At 55.1% G+C, this 18,258-nt stretch overlaps 1 protein-coding gene across 1 annotated transcript in view; it reads right to left on the reverse strand.

Moving 5' to 3' along the window:
* The window catches only part of INTS3 (integrator complex subunit 3), a 41,267-nt gene extending 23,633 nt beyond the window's left edge, over window positions 1-17,634 (reverse strand). Inside the window, exons 1-8 of the mRNA XM_075736892.1 lie at window positions 17,412-17,634; window positions 14,048-14,131; window positions 12,828-12,911; window positions 7,778-7,891; window positions 7,462-7,546; window positions 5,845-5,911; window positions 2,189-2,333; window positions 1,117-1,246 (exon numbers count right to left, since the gene is read on the reverse strand). Coding sequence (XP_075593007.1) covers window positions 1,117-1,246; window positions 2,189-2,333; window positions 5,845-5,911; window positions 7,462-7,546; window positions 7,778-7,891; window positions 12,828-12,911; window positions 14,048-14,131; window positions 17,412-17,504 — 802 coding nt within the window. The 5' untranslated portion in view covers window positions 17,505-17,634. The remainder of the gene's footprint in view (window positions 1-1,116; window positions 1,247-2,188; window positions 2,334-5,844; window positions 5,912-7,461; window positions 7,547-7,777; window positions 7,892-12,827; window positions 12,912-14,047; window positions 14,132-17,411) is intronic.
* Between the last annotated feature and the right edge of the window lie 624 nt (window positions 17,635-18,258).

The following is an 18,258-nucleotide window of genomic DNA, read 5'->3' on the forward strand; positions in this document are numbered from 1 at the left end:
GTGCCGCCAGTTTCCCTGAGCATAATCTGAGCTCTTTAAAGTGACGTTAACGCGACCCCTGAGAGCAGAACAGGCACTGGGGGTGGCGAGTAGAACACTTTAAAGCCCCATTTCCAAAGACTCACTAGAATTACTGCAGACAGATAATGATGTGGTAGCCCCTAGAGAAGTGAATAATTTATACCAATAAAAATTATAAACATAACACTCTCTCCATCATGTCTATTTTGACCCAGACTGTGCAGAGAGCTGAGTGTTCGGCACGCCAAGCGTGCAAGGAGAAATAAAATCCCATTTAGAAAGTGTCAGTTGCTGCATCTTCTGGATTTCTTGCTTTAGAGCTATGGAGCTTCATCGGGTTCTTTCCTGGAGAGTCTGAAGGACTCGGACACTTTATATCTTTGGGCTCCAATTTCATCTCAGCTTAATTAAAAAAAAGCAACTACAGTTATGGAAGCGTTAAGTCCAGAACAAGCAATGCAATTAATGACCCTTCTCATGGCACAGCTGCATTCTCATGACCTGTCATTACAGCTGCCTGAAGCATCTGTTTTTCAGGATGGTTTAAAGCCCAGACACCTACAAAACCTCTGTAGCATTTAAAAACAAAATGGCAAAAGCTTCAAAGCGCCGGAGTTGAGCACTGGAGACTGGTCTGGGCCCTGCTCCTGTTCCTAAGCTCCGTGCAGCCAGCAGGAAGCTGCTTTTGGAGGCATCTTCTTCTAGTTAGTGACAAGAGAGGCTTGGAATCAGCCACGTGGGCCTTGACGCTGATGGAGGTGGGATCACAGGGTATAATTATAGCTCTCTGCATGCTCTCCTCTAAGAGAGCATCTGGAAGGAGCCCACACACCCAGCGTGGTTTGCTTTAGGGCTGTAATAGAGCCTCTCGGCTCTAACACGGTCCCGAGACCTGAGCTAGACAGGGTGTGCAGAGTGAAAAACCGGCTGCTGCGCAGGATTTTTCCTCCAATCCTCCCTGGAATGGGCTGACAGCCCTGGCAGCCTTGCCACAAGGGAGCGAGCAGGCAGGAGGAGGTTGCCTGTGGCTAGCGGGGTCCCGGCTGAGCACGGGCAGGGCAGGATGGAGCTGGCCACCCCTTCGGCCCTGCCTACCTGTGAACTGCGCGCTGAGGACCTGCGGGTTGTGGATGATGTCCCTCCAGAGCTGCTCGAACTCGGGTATCCTCGCAACGTTTTGCAGCAGCCTCACAAGGTCCCGGCCGATCATGAAGCAGTCCATGAACTGGGGAAAGGAGAAGGAAAAAAAAAAAACCACCGAAAAAGTCTCATTTACTGTTTTCCTGCTCCTGAGCAGGGGGGAAGAGAGAAAGCAGGAGGGGAGGGGAGGAACAGTCAGTCCTTCAACCTTACGCTGGCTCCAGATGATTCACTCTTTGCACAATATCTACGCTCCTGCCCCTGGCAGCCTGCCCCTCTTTTGAAGCTAGCAGGTTCTGAGAGGCAGGGTGACAGGCGGGAAGGTCAACGGCTATTTTAAAATATTCTCTCTCTTGTAAAGCAAACAATCGGCCCATAAATCTGACATTTTCTCTCCAGGACTGCAGCCAGTCTCTGAAGTTAGGACTTGACACTTGGTCCTTCCCACCCAGCAAGGAGGAAGGGGAGAGCGGGCAGCACTCAGACCAGCGGGCGGGGAGCGCAGAGCCATCGCGTCCCGCGGGGCTGGGATGCCAAACGAAGGATTTCTGCCTACACCTGGCTTTGGTGGCTTCTCCTGCACCAAAGGGACCAAAGAGTGGCCTGGAGCGGGCTGTCACGTTCTCTGTAAGCCTGCAAAGATGCCGGCTGCCTCCCCAAGGGAGAAACCGACGTTCTTGCAGGTATGGTAAGCCACAAGCAGCAGGAAGAGAACGGTTTCAACCCTTGTGGACTGAATAAGAGAGAAAGAAATGAGGCAGCTCCATCAAAACAGCTGCTCTCCCCCTCTGCAGCCTGGAGTCTGGTGGGATAGATGGTGTAAACGGGTTCAAAAGCCGTTCGCAGCTGCACTGAGAATGAACCACACACCACCGTCTGCGCAGCGCAAGCTGCGGGGAGACTCTGAGAAGTCTCGCGCTTCCAGCTGCGCGAGGAACACGGGCAACACCACCTCACGTAGACCCAGACTCCTCAGAGAGGCAGGACTCTGTTCCCAACCATCCCCTGCGTCCCCAGATCTGCTCACCCGTTCACGGAGGAGGGAGATGCAGAAATCCACCTCCTTTTGACGAAGGGCCTGGAGCTGAGACGTGCCGTGATGGTCCACGATGAGCCGTAGGTAGGTGTACACCGCCATGGCTATCAAGAGGCTGCTTTTCAGTACCCACTCTCTGGAAAGAGAGAAGAAACACCTTCAGTCATCTCCGTGAGGGAACCGCAGCCAGAAGGGATACAAACGTGGAGGCTCAGGACGGAGGAAAATGAAGCGCAAAGGAAAAGGCAAGAGCAGGGACCCCAGCCTGTTGTGCCAGCCTGGAGAACGTTCCTTCACGGACCATTCCCTGCTCCATACCGGGTGCTTGCTACGCTTTGGTCCAACTCTTCCTCCCCCCAGGACAGCCCCATCGCAGTCCCCTCTCTGGGTGCTCGCACCCTGAGCTCTCGGGCAGGGCGGGAGACGTGCTCGTGCAAAGTGCTGGCTGGATTTCCAAGGCCACAGAGATGTTCACCTCCACAACAATCTAAGGTATTTGCAACCGCAAGCAATAAAGCGCTCCGGAGCAAGTAGAGGGAGCAGCTGCCCCACGAATAGACTTGACCTTGATGCCAGCACCGTCTGCCACAGGAGCCTCTTTAATGATCTCCATAGCCAGAACAGCACCGAGGAAGAGACGACACACCAGGACAAGCTACGAAGGACCTTCCCACGGGCTCAGGCTCCGAACGTTCTCACGTGCACCCGTGCGAGACGCATTTTCGTGCTCCCCTGCCGCCAGTCTGCCAGTGCCAAGTGGATTAATCCAGCGAAAGCGGTGGCGTTCTGAGCAGCGGGTCACACGGGGCAGCTGTTAACGAGATACGGCAGCTCTCGAGCCCCGCGCTGGGCTGGGAAGCAGCTCCCGCAGCACTGGGGCAGAGGAAGAGCTGCCCCTGCCCTGGCTTGACCGGGCAACGGTGTGTGGGGCAGAAGGAAAAGAGCAGGGGAGCTGGAAGCACCAAACGGCAAGATCTGGGGAAAACCAGATGCGCTTAAGCTCAAATACTAGGAAGATTTGCGAGAGGGCAGATCTAGCTGCGTAGAGAGGGTCTGCGGTGGGAGAGACATCGCAGCCCCGTCGTGGGTATGGCAGGAATCTGTCCCACCTCGAGGAAGGACAGGGGCAAGCGGTGCTTCATACCCAGGACCAGCTTTCTGGAGGCAGATTTATTAAGGCAGACACTTATTTATGAAGGCAGGCGCTTCAGCCCCGCTGCCTCAGAGCGGCTGAGCCCACCGGCAAAGCATTTCCATCGGCCGCTCCGCCGCCGTCTCCTGCCTGTGCTGCCCGTACGGCAGCGCCCGGTCTGCTGGGTGTGCCGCGTTCTCAACCTCCCTTATCTAAGCTCAACAATAAATATTCTCAATCCATAAAAAGGACCTCGCGGGCTTGGTTATTTGCAATGGATGCCAAGAACGGGCCAGGGCGGCTCGGTGATTGATCACCCACAGCATCCCCTGGCTCAGCGAGCCATAAATCAGAAGCCCCGTGGAAGTGCCACCGCTGCGTGCAGCGGCCGTAACGCCACGGCCACCCGAAGAGACACCAGCCCAGCGGCAAACGAGTCGGCAGCCCTAAATCATCGTGGAGGGGAGCCTGGGAAGACGTGACAAGCGTTTGCTTTCCCAGGCTCTTCTCCCTGCATCTAGCTGGATGGTAGGAGCAGGTTAATTAGTCGGCTGGGCGAGTTGGCCGGGGAGCACACGGTGCTGAGCGGAGGTTACGTTAGGGAGGATGTGGGAGTAATTAAGGCCAGGATCCCGGGGGGCTGGCAGGTCAGCATCTCCCCCTTTTCCCACTGAGGGCTGCGCAGAAAATAAAAACGCTGTCAAAGGGAGGGGGCAAAAGCCACCCCCAGCCGCAGGATTCATCGATCCGACAGGCAGAGGAAATGAAAACACTCGGAGGAAGCATCGCACTTGTGCTGCCATTAGCAGCAAGAAGCTAAATTAACACCCGGCTTTTGAGAGGTAGCAGACTTGCCTCCTCTCCGAGGCGGGCGGTGCTTGAGAAGCAGCTTTGCTGTAACTGTTTTTAATTAAACCAAGCACTCAACACTCCGAATGTGGCATCAGATCTTCACACGCGTGGCTTTAATTAAAGTTCTGCCTTTCCCTTAATCAAAGCACATAAATCCCGGCAAAGAGCTGCAGGTTCTCCCTTGGGCTCGCTTCCAATCCTCAGCTCTCCTCCTGCTCAGACAGTTTCTGTGCTGCTACAGTACGTAGCACTGACACCCCAGCAATACCTCCAACAGCGGCCGAGCCTTTTCCTCTCACATCTCCTCCTCTGAAACTCCGCAAGCGACAAAGCTCGGCTGTTATTCAAAGCACGGAGCTTCCTCCTGCAGATCCGCGGCCAGACGTGGCTCTGGATCACCACCGAGAAGCCGCTACTTCTCCCACAGTCCGACTGTTTGCAGTTATGTGTTTGCAAGACAAGAGCTGCAACGTGCTTCGGTGAGACGAGGAGCGCTTCCGAGATGCTCCAAGGTGGCGAGTAGTACCAGCACACGGGAAGACCCCCGTCAAGAGCTGGCAGGGGCTTAAATAGGGTTGAAAATAGAAAAGTTGAGCTTAGCACAAAGGCAGGCGAGGCAATACTGCAAAGAACGGAAGGTCAGCCAAGCCCAGGAGATCTCAGAGGGTCTCTCCTTCCCGTGCGTGGTGGGGGCACTAGATGGCACTCGCAGCAGCGCACACTCGCACAGCTATTCCCGGAATAAAAATCACTAGGGCTGTTAGCTGCGGCCAAATAAATGCTCTAACAACTTGATTGTTCACCGCTGTAATAAGCGATTTTAGGAGAATCGCTGCTATTATAGACAGCGCTCGGTGAAAAGCTATAGGCTATTTAAAAATAATGACTCTGCCCAGCCAACGGCTGCAGTTTGGAATTCTGCTTATCATCAATTAGCGGCTGCTGTGCCAACAAAGGACAATGCTGAGCCCATAGGACAATACTTCCCAGATGGCCTGTCCACAACAAATTAAAGTTGCAGCCCTGATGAAGCGGGAGCTGTTTAAACAGAGGAAGTTTTTTGGGCAATTAACTCTGTCCTACTCCTCCAAAAGGAACACCTCCCCCACAGCTCGGGGAAACTCAGGAAGAAAATATTCCTGGGATGCTGCTCCGGAGCCACGCGTGCTCCTCAGCCACACGAGGCGATGCCACCCCACTGCCCAGAGGGTGGGCTGATCACCTACGGGTGCTGTACATTCGGGAAGAGCCGTGTCCTCGCACGGGAGAGGTTATCAGCCCGGGCAGAATATCTTATTTGACGCGACGCGCAGCCCCTCTTCAAACCGAGGTTTGCTAACGGAGGGATTTCAGGACACCCTCCCACACACAACCTGCAGCAAGAGGGCTCCGAGAGCTCGAAATTCATGCCACGGCTTGAAAATATGCTTGGTAACACAGTAAGGGAACGCAGAGGTCTTCTGCACAGGAAACCCCATCAACACACTCCCAGACGGGCTGTCACCGCAAAAAACCACCGGCCCGAAATCTGCCTCTCTTGCGGTGAGCGGGACAACCACCCTCTTAGCAGGCAGGCGAGGAACGCTCTCCCTCGCTTCGTGCCCGGCCGCTGGTCTCTTCAGACTTGAGCCAGCCTTCGCCAGCGCCTCCCGAATGGTCGTACCTTTGCTCGGTCAGTATCTCCAGGACGTTCTCGGCCAGCCAGATATTCTTCGCTGTCACGTCCCCACCTGAAAACGAAAGAGCAAGAGGGAAGAGAAAAGCCAGTCGGATGAACGGGAACGGTTCCGTTGCCAGACTCCGTTGAATCACCGATCGTTTCGACCCCAGCATTCCCAATAAGACAAAGCTCATTAAGGGAGTTTGTTCCCTGTCTGGAGCACGCGCTCCTGCCTGGTCCCGCTCTGCCTGCCGCACGTGCTTGGCTGTTCCTAGATACAGCACATTTCTGTGAGGGGATCGAGGGGGTCTTTGCTGCAACGGTTTTCCTGCAAAACGACTGTGATAATATATCCTTCTGGGAAGCAAAGGAGAAACCACAAAGGGATGAGATTCAGTAGCTGGGATAGAGAAAACATTTGCAGCTGCTGAGCCTACAAAGGGGAAACGGCGTCTGCAAAGAATGCCCAAACCCTCCAATAAAGGCCAGGTGTCAAAGCGGTGTCTCACGCCCTCGGCGCGGGCCTTCAGCACGAAGCTGGAGCCTTCGGCCGACATCGCTGGGAGCGGAGCGGGACTCCTGCTCGCAGGGGCACAGAAAATGCCTAAAGCAGGCAAGCCAAAACAATGGAATCATAACAATTAAAACATCGTAAAAAGCGGTGAGAAGTGAGACAGCGGCATCCTTCCAGAACAGAAGGGGCCCTGAACGGGGAGGTGCAACCGAGGGGAAACAAGGGATGCCTCCACCAGTGATTTTTTAAACGTTCTGTGTTTACACTGTGACAACAGGGCCAGGGCGGCTTGGCTCACGCTCAGGACTCCGTCCCCTCCCTCTCCATTCTTCCTCCCCTGAAGGGCAGACACGGCAATTTCCAACCCAGGCTGCCCAGCCCCGTGTCACAGGCGCATACAATAAAAACACAATGTCAGGTTTTACGGTGGGACATTAATTCCTCCTTCGTGGACGTCAACGGCCAGTGCCGAGTAGAGAACACGGAAGAGGCACCGTTCCTGTGAATCCGGAAAGGCGTGTGTACACGTGCATGGCCGTGGGGCGCTCACACTGCGGGCTGGGGGGAACACACTACCGTACGGCCAGTGCCACCTCCCTGGAGGAGCCACTGACTTTACGTGGGGTGAAACAGCCTCCTGCGTCCCTGATGAGTTACATACAGAGGAGCCACACGCACGGCTCTTGCCGTCCTGGAGGTCAGAGCAAGGACTAAAGACGATCCTGGTGCTCTTACGCAGTGCTACGGGGTGAAAGCTGGCAGCAACAGGAACCAATACACTTCCTGGCTGTTCCAGCACTTGCCAGAAGCCTCTTGGCTCTCTCCGTGATTCACCCTTGCGTAGAGGCTGTTGGGAGCAACAGACTCCTGAAGGTTTATCCTCCGCTCCATCCTCCCTGGAGAGATTTCCTCACCAGACGGGTTGGGGCAGGCTTGGTGCTGGGTACAGAGACACTCAGGAAGCCTGTCCGGACCTGGCTGCCTGGCAGCACAGGCTCTGATGCCACGAATCAACCCCGGTACATCGCCGACAGCGCCCGGCCTGCTGACACGAGCAGGGGGGGAGACGCAGGTAGCGAACACCTCGCTCCTGCGACACGACTCACCTGCAATCTGCTTCATGAAGGTCATGCAGACGCCATCCGCGCCGAGCACCCCGCTCTTCACCAGCTCCCGCAGCAACCACACCAGCTGGGCAGAGGGAGAGATCAGCGCAGCTTTTGCCATAGCCTCCCCCACGACACCTCTTCCCAACACCGCGGCTGCCTCGTTTCCCTTCCTTAACGAGTCCTTAACGCGGAGCAAAGGAGCTCCACCGGTGCCAGCTGCCTCCCAAGATCTCCACACTCAAACACCCTCTGCTCATCCTCTGCCTGGTTGGTGTGAAAGGAGCGATTTTGGGGAGAAAAACCTTCTCCTCACCTGGGTCCGACAGGTGTCCTGCAGCTTCAAGTACTTCTCCATGAGAATATGGTTGATCTTGTTGAGAACGATGTTCATGCCATCTCGGCTCACCAGTGCCAAGTCCCGGTAGCACTGCAGCAGAGGAGGAGAGCGGGAGAAGATTACGGATGAAGGATCATAACAGAAAACATACAATGGTTTTATCAAACCTGACCGGAAAACAGCAAATAAATGAGTCCCAGGGAAAGAACATCATGGCAGGCAGACTCCCATGGGGTGACGGTATCCCAGGGCCAGGCAGGGAGAGCCATTAATCCTCTGGGACGTTATAAATCGACATTGGATTCACTGGATTTAGCCCCAGGAGCCAAAGGCGCCTCACTCCAGAACGGCTACTGTCGGGTGTCCCTGTCCCCGCACCCCAGCCTTCCCCGCACCCTGCCGCAGCTCCAGAGAGACCAACGCTAGAGAGAAAAGACAGACACCAGTCCTTCAGGAAGGATCGGTTAATAAACAGTTACAACCAGATCGTTTAAGGGACCCTCTGCTCCGATCTGCCCGGCACCAGTGACAACTGGAACCGCGCTGAAGATGCCTGCAGGACTCGAGGTCGCTACGATGGATGCTGGTTCAACACGGAGCTCCACGGAGATGCAGGAACGGAGGCGGATCGTCCCCATGCCACCCGCTCCCGCTCACACAAAGACTTCCAAGGTCAGGCAGAACTCAGTTTGGAGACCGTCCGGCTCAAAACCACGCTACCATGTTGGCTTGTTTCGGGTTAGAAATCCTGACAACCTACCCGAGGTCCAAACCAGCGGATTTGGTGGGGCTGTGCTATTGGACGAGGGAACCATCGGAGGGAAAGGAAGGACTTTCTCCGCTCTCATCTGCCACCAGCAGCCAGACAAAATGTTGGCCAGAGAGCAAAGGTGCTGGCTCTCCCTTCCCCTACGGTCAGGACAGCAGGGGGTGGAGGGTGATTAGGAAGTAATTTGCTAAGTGGTTCTGCATGAATGTTAATTTGTGCCAGTAAATGTCATGATATTCCAGAGAGCAGGGGTCTGGTCTCTGCATCCTCCTTTCGAGAGTTAATGAGGCCTCAAAAGATCTCTTTGATTAGGCTCCCTGTGCTCAGGCTTTCTCCCTCTCTTTTTCACATAGCACCGTATAAAAAAAATAAATAAAAAAATAATCCCAAACAAACCAAAAAACCCCAGAATCCAAGAGGTGTAGACTCTTTGGGGCCTTTAATTGCTTTTGAAATGCTAAATGAATACCCACAAAGCAGAGCCAGACTCAAAGTCTCCACACAGCCGACTACCTGGCCAGGAACGCGCATCATCTCCCCCGGCTGCATCAGCTTCGAAAAAAAGAAACGCATCCATCGCCCCGATGGGAAAACACAGGGGACAGAGCCGGTTCCGGACACAGCCGGCCCGGGAGCACACGGGATGCCAGCTCTCCTGCGATTTGCCCGGACTCAAAGTTTTTTTACTTTGTTTTGGCAAACGCTGGCGTTGTCAGGTCCCAATCCTGCCTGGATCCTGCCTCGACAACAGGATTACACCCCCCCCATCGCCCCTGGCACTTCTCTCTCACAGGCAGGTGCATTTCCGCACCCTTAGGAGCGGCAGCGAGACGAACATTTTTCATCTTAGTAGCGTTACTTGGTGCTCTGTAGCTCCTGCGTTCAAAGAATTCATGCTTTTTTTGGGTGAAATGTCTAGGTTTTGGTTTTCTGCCGTACGTGTGCGAGGTGTGGTGTCCACATCTGCATTTAAAGCCACCGAGAGGTCCTGTGATACGGCCCTGAGGGCGTGGATTATTTCCTGACGGGCTGGGCTGATTCTGGCAGCATCCTCAGGAGAAGGGCTGGAACGAACAGCTAGAAGAACCACTCCAAGGGGTTTACTTCTGGTTGAGTATTTAAGTCCCGGTAGGAAGGACACCATAATCCTATCACCTAGGGAAGTCTGGCAGCTCTTCACCTTGCTCACCGCATATTTCCTCAAATCCCACAAGCAAACACCGCAGAAAACCAAAACTTGAACCGCACCTATGATGTCGCTGATCCTTGGCCCAAAGTACAAGAGGCCAGAGGAGAACGAGTCGCGTTTTATCAGGGTCACGGCAGTACGGCATGTCACCGACCAGTTGCTTAGACGGGTCAGACTGGACTAACAGCCTCCGGCAGAAGGATGGAAGCAATAATCCAAAGGAAAGTGCTTGGAGAAAAATTTCAGGGCTCCAGCAGCTAGGGGGGGTGGGGAAAAAAACCTGAATTTCTTGATTATTGCGAAGGCTGCGAACAATCCATCTTCTCCTCTCCGCTCTTGGCAGCTTGGAGCCGCCACTCGCACAGGCCGTTTAATTAACAGGAAGGAACAAATGATAAATGTTCGCTTTAAATGAAGGGAGAAGAAAAATAAAACAGCCGTCGGGCGGAGGAGCGCCCTGCTCGGCACCAGGGCAGAAGAGGCACAGGGCGGACAGACGCCGGAGGAGATGTCAGGGAAGCGCCGTGCTCATCTGTGGGGAGGGCTCCGTGCACTCTGATCCCGGAGCAGAGCGTTAATTAAAGTGAGAGGTGCCAGGCGGAGGAGGGAGATCTGAGGGATCAGTTGCTGTCACTTTGATATTTGAAGGCGGTCAAGCGTCCCTCCTCACAGCCGGACAAGCTTAGCACAGCTAATCTCTCCTGGCTGGAGTGTCACGACAACAAAGGGGGAGAAGGAGACCTGCGTGTTTCAGCCGATCCTCCGCCGAGCGAGGGAAGGGCTGTGCCACCATTTCTTTAATCCATCAGCGAGGGGACGGGGCAGCTCAAGCCCCCTCCCAAGAAGGGAGATGTGTTTTAAACAGCTTCTCCGGGAGGAAGGGTTGGTACCTCCACCTCTCCACGCACCTCGCTGGGGGACAGCGAGGCCACCGTGCGAGACGAGCCGGATCCGCTGAAGAAATACAAGATTAATGCAAACACAGCCAGCTACGATATTCCTTTTTTCTTTTTGGCAAAACAACGGGTCCCAGGAGGACGGTGAAGCCTCGTGGGGTACGTGTGACTCAGAGCTGTATCGCTTCAACACCAACCTCGCTGGGCTCGATGTTCCCACGCTGACGCTCGAGGTTGCGAATCTTCACCTGTGACCAGAGGCGGGAACGGCGACTGCGGACGACGGGGGCTGGCTGGGCTGGGCATCCTGGAGCCACAGGCTTCTCGCTGGAGGACGAGCAGAGCTCTGCCCTCTGCTTGACGATCTCAGAGCTCTCTCAAGAGTCTCGCAAGATGCTTTAGCGTGATGTCAGGCAAACATTAACCTCTCTTCATAGGCAGGGAGCAAAGGCAAGGAGTAATTTCCCCCCAAAGCCTGGTAGAAAAATCACTGACTGGCTTCCTGTCCTTGCTGTCTGGATACAGGGCAGGTGGCAGCAACAGATGACATCAGAGCCCAACAGATCCAATTACTCCCTAAGAAAAGTAACGTTGCTCCGAAGAGCAGATCCGACAAGAGCAGGAGGACCAGCCACCTCTAATTAACGTGGCCATGAGCAGCAAATCATAGCCCCAGTCTGCCATCTCGGAGACGGCGTCGGTGCCTGCCAGCAGCCCGGTCGCAAGGGAGCCGGATCGCTCCCTCCCTGTCGCTCCCCTTTCCCGGAGGAAACCACAGAGGGGAACGTGCCAGGCAGGTTTATCCTGGCCCCTCGCAAGGATGTGTGCTCCGAGCCTCAGCTGGATTCGGCTTCTCCAGGTTTACAAGTCCCGTGCTCAGCGCACGAGGCAGAATCAGGCCAGAGCCTAAGGAGAGCAAGGCTGAGGACTCTGCGGTCAGGCTTTGGGGAAGGTCAGCAAGGAGACAGAGCAAAACGCAGCCACCTAACCAAAATCTGACTCGCGCCAGCACCGTAAGCAGTCCCAGGAGAAGCGTGCTTTGCTTTCAGGAGGTGATTTCTGGGGAATGGAGCCGTACCTTCATTGACAAGGACCGTCTCCTCTAGCAATGCCAAGGCAGCTATGAGTTCTGGGAGCTAATGCAGATCTATTGCTTTGCTGGAGAAAGCTCTGCCCTCGCAACAGTGATTAAATCAAGAGAGAATATTGCATGAGTCACCTTCGGTCCAGCGCAGCGCCGGGATTTACAGAGCATCCCTAACGGCACGCCACTCGGACGTGCTCGCGCCAGACCCTGCCAACTTCAAGAGTCCACTTCAAATTCCGTTCAACGCCTATTAACCAAAACGCATCCAAACACGGACCCCCCCCCCGGGTATCACTCGCCACGCGCGGCCCTTCCAACAGTGCTTTTGTTTTTCCTTGTAGCTGCTACAAACAGGTCTGGTTTCTATAACAAAATATCATTTTCAACTCCCTGCCTGAGCGCCCCAGTTTGTAGCAACAGCACCAAATCCACATCCAAGGTCTTTAGAATACAAAACAGTCATCTTCCTGTAGGTGAGTAACTACAATTTAAAAAAAAAAAAAATAAAAAAATCACAGTTTACAGCATCGTTAAAAAGAGTTATTTAAAAATTAAATCTGGGCTGTGAAATTAATAGAGGTGCACTGCTAAAAAGCAATTTTCTCTAGGAAATGAACATGTTCCTCCTCTAGAGTCTAGGTGATTATTTCTGTAGACATCTACATCTGGCTTCCAGCATGCAAATCCGTTCTGGGCCTCCAAAAACAAGGCAGAAACAGGGAAAGGCCTTACAGTTTCTTGAAGAATCAGTATTTGCCTCCCACAGCGAAAACCAATTAATTCTAGGGCTGTGAAAGAGCCCAGCCGAGCTCCCTTCCCCTGTCGCAGTATCTGCATTCCGCTGAGCAGCAGCTGCTGCGGCCCCTGTGCCACGTGGACACAACAAAACCAGGAACGGTCCAAGCAAAGTCATTGCCCTGCTACAATAAACACCGCTCAGCGCCGAGCGTTCCGGCCAGGCGCCTTCCGACGCCTGCACGAGACCCAAAACTTTCACAGCTCCGAATCCCCGGCTGCCTGGAAAGCAAAAAAATCTCTCGTGAATAAAGTTTCCGCACCTACGACGGGCGCAGGCGTTGCCTTACCTTCTGCGCCTGAGCAGGTTCGGTTAAGACCAGAGTGAAAAGACCCAGGCAGATTTCCTCATGCTGGGGGGTTCCTTTACATATCTGAGAGAGAAAAACACAAGTGGCATCGGTGAGCGGGTGAGACGGGACGTTAGAAGAAGGTCAGTAAAGCAACGGGAGGAGGAAAACCCTCACGAGCCCACCAAACGGGCGGTCAACGGAGCACCCAGCACGGAATTCAAAACGCGATGACAAGGGAACACAGAAAACATTTTTACCCCATTGCCAAGTTAATGCTGGTGCAAATCTCTTGGGTCCTGAGAGCTTTCAGGTGATTTTCATTGCAGCCCTTCAGGATATCTCGTTACTGAGGGGCAACAAACCCCCAGAGAAGAGGAGCAGCAGATCCCTGAGCCCTGTCCCACGGCCGGGGACCTGCCCAGGCTGCTCTTACAGCCTTTCCTACAACCTGTTCATCCATGCGGGAAAGCATTTCATGAGCTTCAGAGCCCTGACATCCAGCCTGGGTCGCCGACCTTTTCCCATTAAGGGAAGACAACTTTGTACCACTGACTCTAACAGCCCAAGGTGTTCTGGGGAGGAAAAAAATGCAACCAACACGTCTGAGAGCCCATTAACGTCACGCGACGGTTTTCCTTATACGGTAACATCTGCAGCTTGCTGGCAAGTATTTTAAGACTATGCAGAGTTAGAAATAAATGCTCCGTCCCTCAATAGAAAGGCTGAACCTGCCCTTTTCAGTGGTCTGGAGCCTGGCTGTTTGGAAGCCAGGAAAAAGCTGATCAGAACAGCGCAGGAGCACAAAAATACACGAGAAACGCAAACACTAGCAGCACGCGCGTGGTGACGGACTCCCGCGTGCGTGCACGCACACGGAAACACCCGTACGCTGGGAGAGACACACACTCAGAGCCAGAGTTCAGCAAGAAATTGCACTGCAGGTCGGCTTCCAAATAGGTGACTAGACAGGGATTAAAGCCGCGATGTCGTTTTGTCTTTTAATTGGAACAGCTCTGGGAATCCTTGACAGTCTGAGAGCTGCGAGAGCACAGCAGGCTCCGTTCCCCAGCCTGTTCGTATCTGCCTGTTCTTTGTGCCTTGCCTTGCTAACAACTTGCGTGCCCGTTCTCTCAGACAGAGATCTGCACAGGTAGAAATACACCACGAATTATTTCATCCGGGCAGGATTTCTCATCCCTGAAGGAGATGACACTTACGTGAGCGTTGAGGGCATCGTTAGCTTCCCTCTCTGACAGCCCGTTGGTTAGCGAAGTCACGATGCCCACGCATCTTTCTAGTCTCTGAAACAGAGAAAAGCCAAACATCACAACTTTGGAAGAACACGTACACTCGAGCACAAGACAAGATACAGCAGAGGCTGCTTTAACCCCCACCCAAACACCTGGAGGGACAGAAAAACAGCCAGCGACGCAACAGCCGTTCTTGGCTCACATCAAGGCTTCGAACCTCCTGCCAGCTGGAGAAGCTATCGCTTGATCACCGTTCATTTATTCACAGGCTGGGGTTTTAAGTGCTCTTCTGACACCGCTCAAAGAGCCAAAAAGTAAATGTGTGACTATTCAGCGATACTAATACTGATGTCACGTTGATACGAGGCCAAGACGCAGCCGTGCAAAGGCTAAATTTGAGGCAGGGTTGTCAATCCTTGCTCTGAGAGCGGAGCTGCACCCCAAAACGATGAGCTGTGCCCAGATCCCGGCACAGAAAAGCCGGAGCCTGTTGTCCAGCAGCTCCGCAATGCGAGACCCGTCGATCCCTTCCATGAGGGAACCCTGGGCCGCGGGGCAGCGGCCTGGAAAACCTTCTGTTCTCGTCACTTAACATCTGAGCAACTTCTGGTTGAGAATAAACAGCAGGAGCAGATGTTTGCACGCAAGCACCCCGAGGGATGAAGTGACGGGAAGAGCCACGAAGTCAGGACTGACAAGTTACAACAGCGTGGGGCACAAAAATACCGGAAAAGCGAATGGCAAAGGCTTCCACTCAGCTCGAGAGAAATCAGAGAGCTGTGCTCTCTTCACGTAGGGCATGAGCAGAGCGGTGCGACTCCAGACACGCCACATCTTCTCCCCACCTCGTGGTGCCACCTCAGGGACGGCGACAGAAGGGCCACACGGACCCACGGGCTCGCCACGTGCTCCCGCGGCAGCGATGACAACCGAGAGCCCGCAAACAGGCGGAGAGCAGAGTTCCCGGCTGCCGGCACAACAGCGGCTGGACCGCAGGGCTCCTCTAGCGCCGGGGTCTCGCTCTCACGCTACGACTTGCACGGCGAGACGCTGTTCTAAATTAAACTCCTCCATAAGCAGCTCGAGGGAGATGAGCTCTGCCGCCTTTGCCGGTGCCACCGCTTCCAGTCCAGAGCTGCGGAGCCGGCTGGGATCGTTCCGGCCACGGCAGCGACTCGAGGGTCACCGGCAGCCGACAAAATGAGATCTTGCTTTCCTGGAGTTTCTTCGGAGCCCGCAGTCAATGGAACAGTGACCTGTTTGCAGCAGGGAAAAGCAGCGAACGCAGTCTAAGACGGGCAATAAGCAGGTTACGAGAAGGTTATTTCTACACAGTCACTTCTTGATTAAAATGCAAACACATCACACCGATTACAGAACTGATTAGCAACTCCTTTGCATATCAAAGGGGCCCCAGCGAAGAAGCTATTGAGAAAGGGGTCAACAGTTCTCCACTCCAAGGCAATATGAAAGAAGATGTACTGGTCAGTAATGCAGAGATAATGCCTTTGTGAAACGGGCTTTGTTCCAGGCCGAGCGATGGCATTATGAAAGAGCAATGGGGCAAAACCCATGAAAATCTCAAATCTAAAGCAGATGAATTATTTGAAAGGGAGGACAAGATCCAGCGGCTGACAAACAGAGTTAGAAAAATCCCAGTGAGAAATAAGACAACTTGTTGGCAGATAATGCAGCCAATGAACCACCAGAAGAGCTTTGCAAGGAAGTTCAGCGTCACGTAATGTCTTTGATCTGGGACCTGCTGACAGACTCGCAGGATCGGGGTCCGGTAATTCCCTTCTTGGGATAAACGGGAGACGCACCAACTCGCTGCTGCCAGGTCTGCAGGTTATTTGAAAACAATATTTCTACCTTTGAGCAAGTTTAATGGTTCACGTTCCCATAAAACGCTCTGCTGCCTCTACCAAAACACACAACGGATCGAGACGACGATTTCTTCGTGCTAACGCCAGGTACGAGATATATTTTTTACGCACTTCAGTCCTTCCGATCGCCTCTTTCTCCCCAAAACAGACGTGTTCAACTTAGTGCCACCAGCAGCTCTGACCACTGCTAGAGGGAAAGACCGGAGGAGGTTCCCCCCCCCCCCAAAACACGGCAGCCCGTTTACTGCAAAAACTTGACGCTCAACGATCACGCACGGTTTTTCCTGCGTACGCTCCGTTTCCTGTTTGTTGGAGTCCGTAACGCAAGAAACACAAAACTTGTGACAGTAAATCCATCAGCGCTCAGGAGCGTAATTAATACCCGAACCAGTTTCTCCCAACTAACGGGGCTTTTAGTCAAAAGCACTGCTTTCCAGTGGTTTAAGAGAGGCACGGGAGGAAGACTTGCCAGTTAAGCAAGGCTCGTCTCTGGAAAGTCGTCTTCTGGTACCTGCGTTTGCCCGGATACGTCACCATCACCAAACCTGCGCTCCACCGCGCTCGCCGACTCGCGGTGGCTCCTTCCCAGACCCGATGCCGTCGGGGAAAGACCCGGGTGAGAGCGACCCGGACCCCAGAAGATGTGCGTCGGTAGCCTGGAGCCGATTTTCCAGCCCAACCGAAGCTCCCGGCCATGCCGGGCTTGCAGAGTTGCACGGGTCCGAAGCTGGGAACGTTCTGTCCAGACCTGGACAGGACCCAAAACACACACGGCGACCGACGAGTGCTTTGAAGGAACATAAATACACTCCAAATAGCAAAGGACAGTTTCCAGACCTTGAGACCCAGTTATTCCAGTTACCACCCTGTTTTTCTCCTACAATTGAAATCCAGTAGGATTTTTTTTTTTTTTTTTCCCCCTCTCTGCACCATTCCACAAGCCCCAAATACATTCGTTTCCATCACACGATAAATAACCGGTCTCTCCCACAAGTCTAGCAGTTCACGAGAGCATCGCCGCCCCCGTGGCACCAGGGAAGCCGGCCCTACACCAGCTTTAGGAAGATCCCTGACCGCTCGCCGACTTCACCCTGCGACCCGGGTGTAAATCAGCGTTACAGAGGACCTGAGCGATGCGTCCGCCTCGCCCAGGTCCCCGTGTTACCGGTTCTTCTCCGCACCAGGACCAGATCCCAGTTATCCCACGGAGATCCCAAACCTTCCCCACCTGTAAAAGAACCACTCTCTTTTCCCGGTGCGGGATGAAAAGCTCAACGGGCAGTAGGACAGAGCTGTGTCATTCGGGGCCTGGCGAATACAGGTCAGAAAGTTTCCCAGGCACTGGAGAGATGAGTCCTGGTGGGGCTCAGGTGGGAGACAAGCTTTGTGCACACACACACACCCCCCCCCGGGAGCCCCCCCTGCCCCGAGCCCCAGGCACCTACCTCCTCCAACTCATCCTTGGCATCCAGAAGAGTGGAGACCAGCAACTTCCCTCCTCCTCCTGCTGCTCCCCCCTTCCCCTTCTGCATCTCCATGGCTGGGGAGGGGGGGGGGGGGAAGAGGGGGGAGGGCAGCCCCTATCCACGGGGCTTGGCCTGAGAGGAGCCCCCCCTTTTTGCTTGGCGATCCCCCCCCACCCAGCTCTTCCTCGTGGGAGGGTGGGGAGGGGGATGGTGCTGGGAAATACCCCCCCTCCGGAGCACCCCCCGCTCCCGCACTGGGAAGCAATGGGGGGGGGGGGACAGGGGCCCCCCTCTCTGCTCCTCAGGGGTTTCACCCCGGACCGGGGGGGGGGGGGGGGGGGTGGGGGGGGACTGCCTCCCCTTGGCAGGGGCGGAGGGGCTGCTCTTTGACTAGGGCAGGCCTGGGGCCTGCGGCCTGGGCCCGTGCCGGGGGCCGGTGCTACGGGGGGGCCCTACGGGAGGCGAGGGGGGGCTGCAGAGGGATCCCGGGGCGGGGGGAGCTGTGGGGACAGGGGGTCCCGGGGTGGAAGGGGGAGGGGGTGTCCCCGTCGGCCGTGCCAGAGGAGGCCCGTGGGGGGGGGGGTGGGGGGTGAGGCCCCCGGGTGGGGTCCCGGGGGGGCCCCGCCGCGGGGGGGGGGGGGGTGACCGGAGGGGTGACAGGTCCCCCGGCGCGGTGCGGGGCAAGGCAGGGCGGGCGCTGCGGCTGCCGCCGGGGGGGGGGGGGGGGCGCGGGCTCCGCCGGGCGGCGGGGGGGGGGTCTCGGTGCCGGGGGGAGGGGAGCGGCGGCTCCGCACCCCCCGCCCAGCGCCACCGACCGGAAGTCACT

Source organism: Balearica regulorum, chromosome 28 (genome assembly GCF_011004875.1).
Source record: "Balearica regulorum gibbericeps isolate bBalReg1 chromosome 28, bBalReg1.pri, whole genome shotgun sequence".
Lineage (NCBI taxonomy): Eukaryota > Metazoa > Chordata > Aves > Gruiformes > Gruidae > Balearica > Balearica regulorum.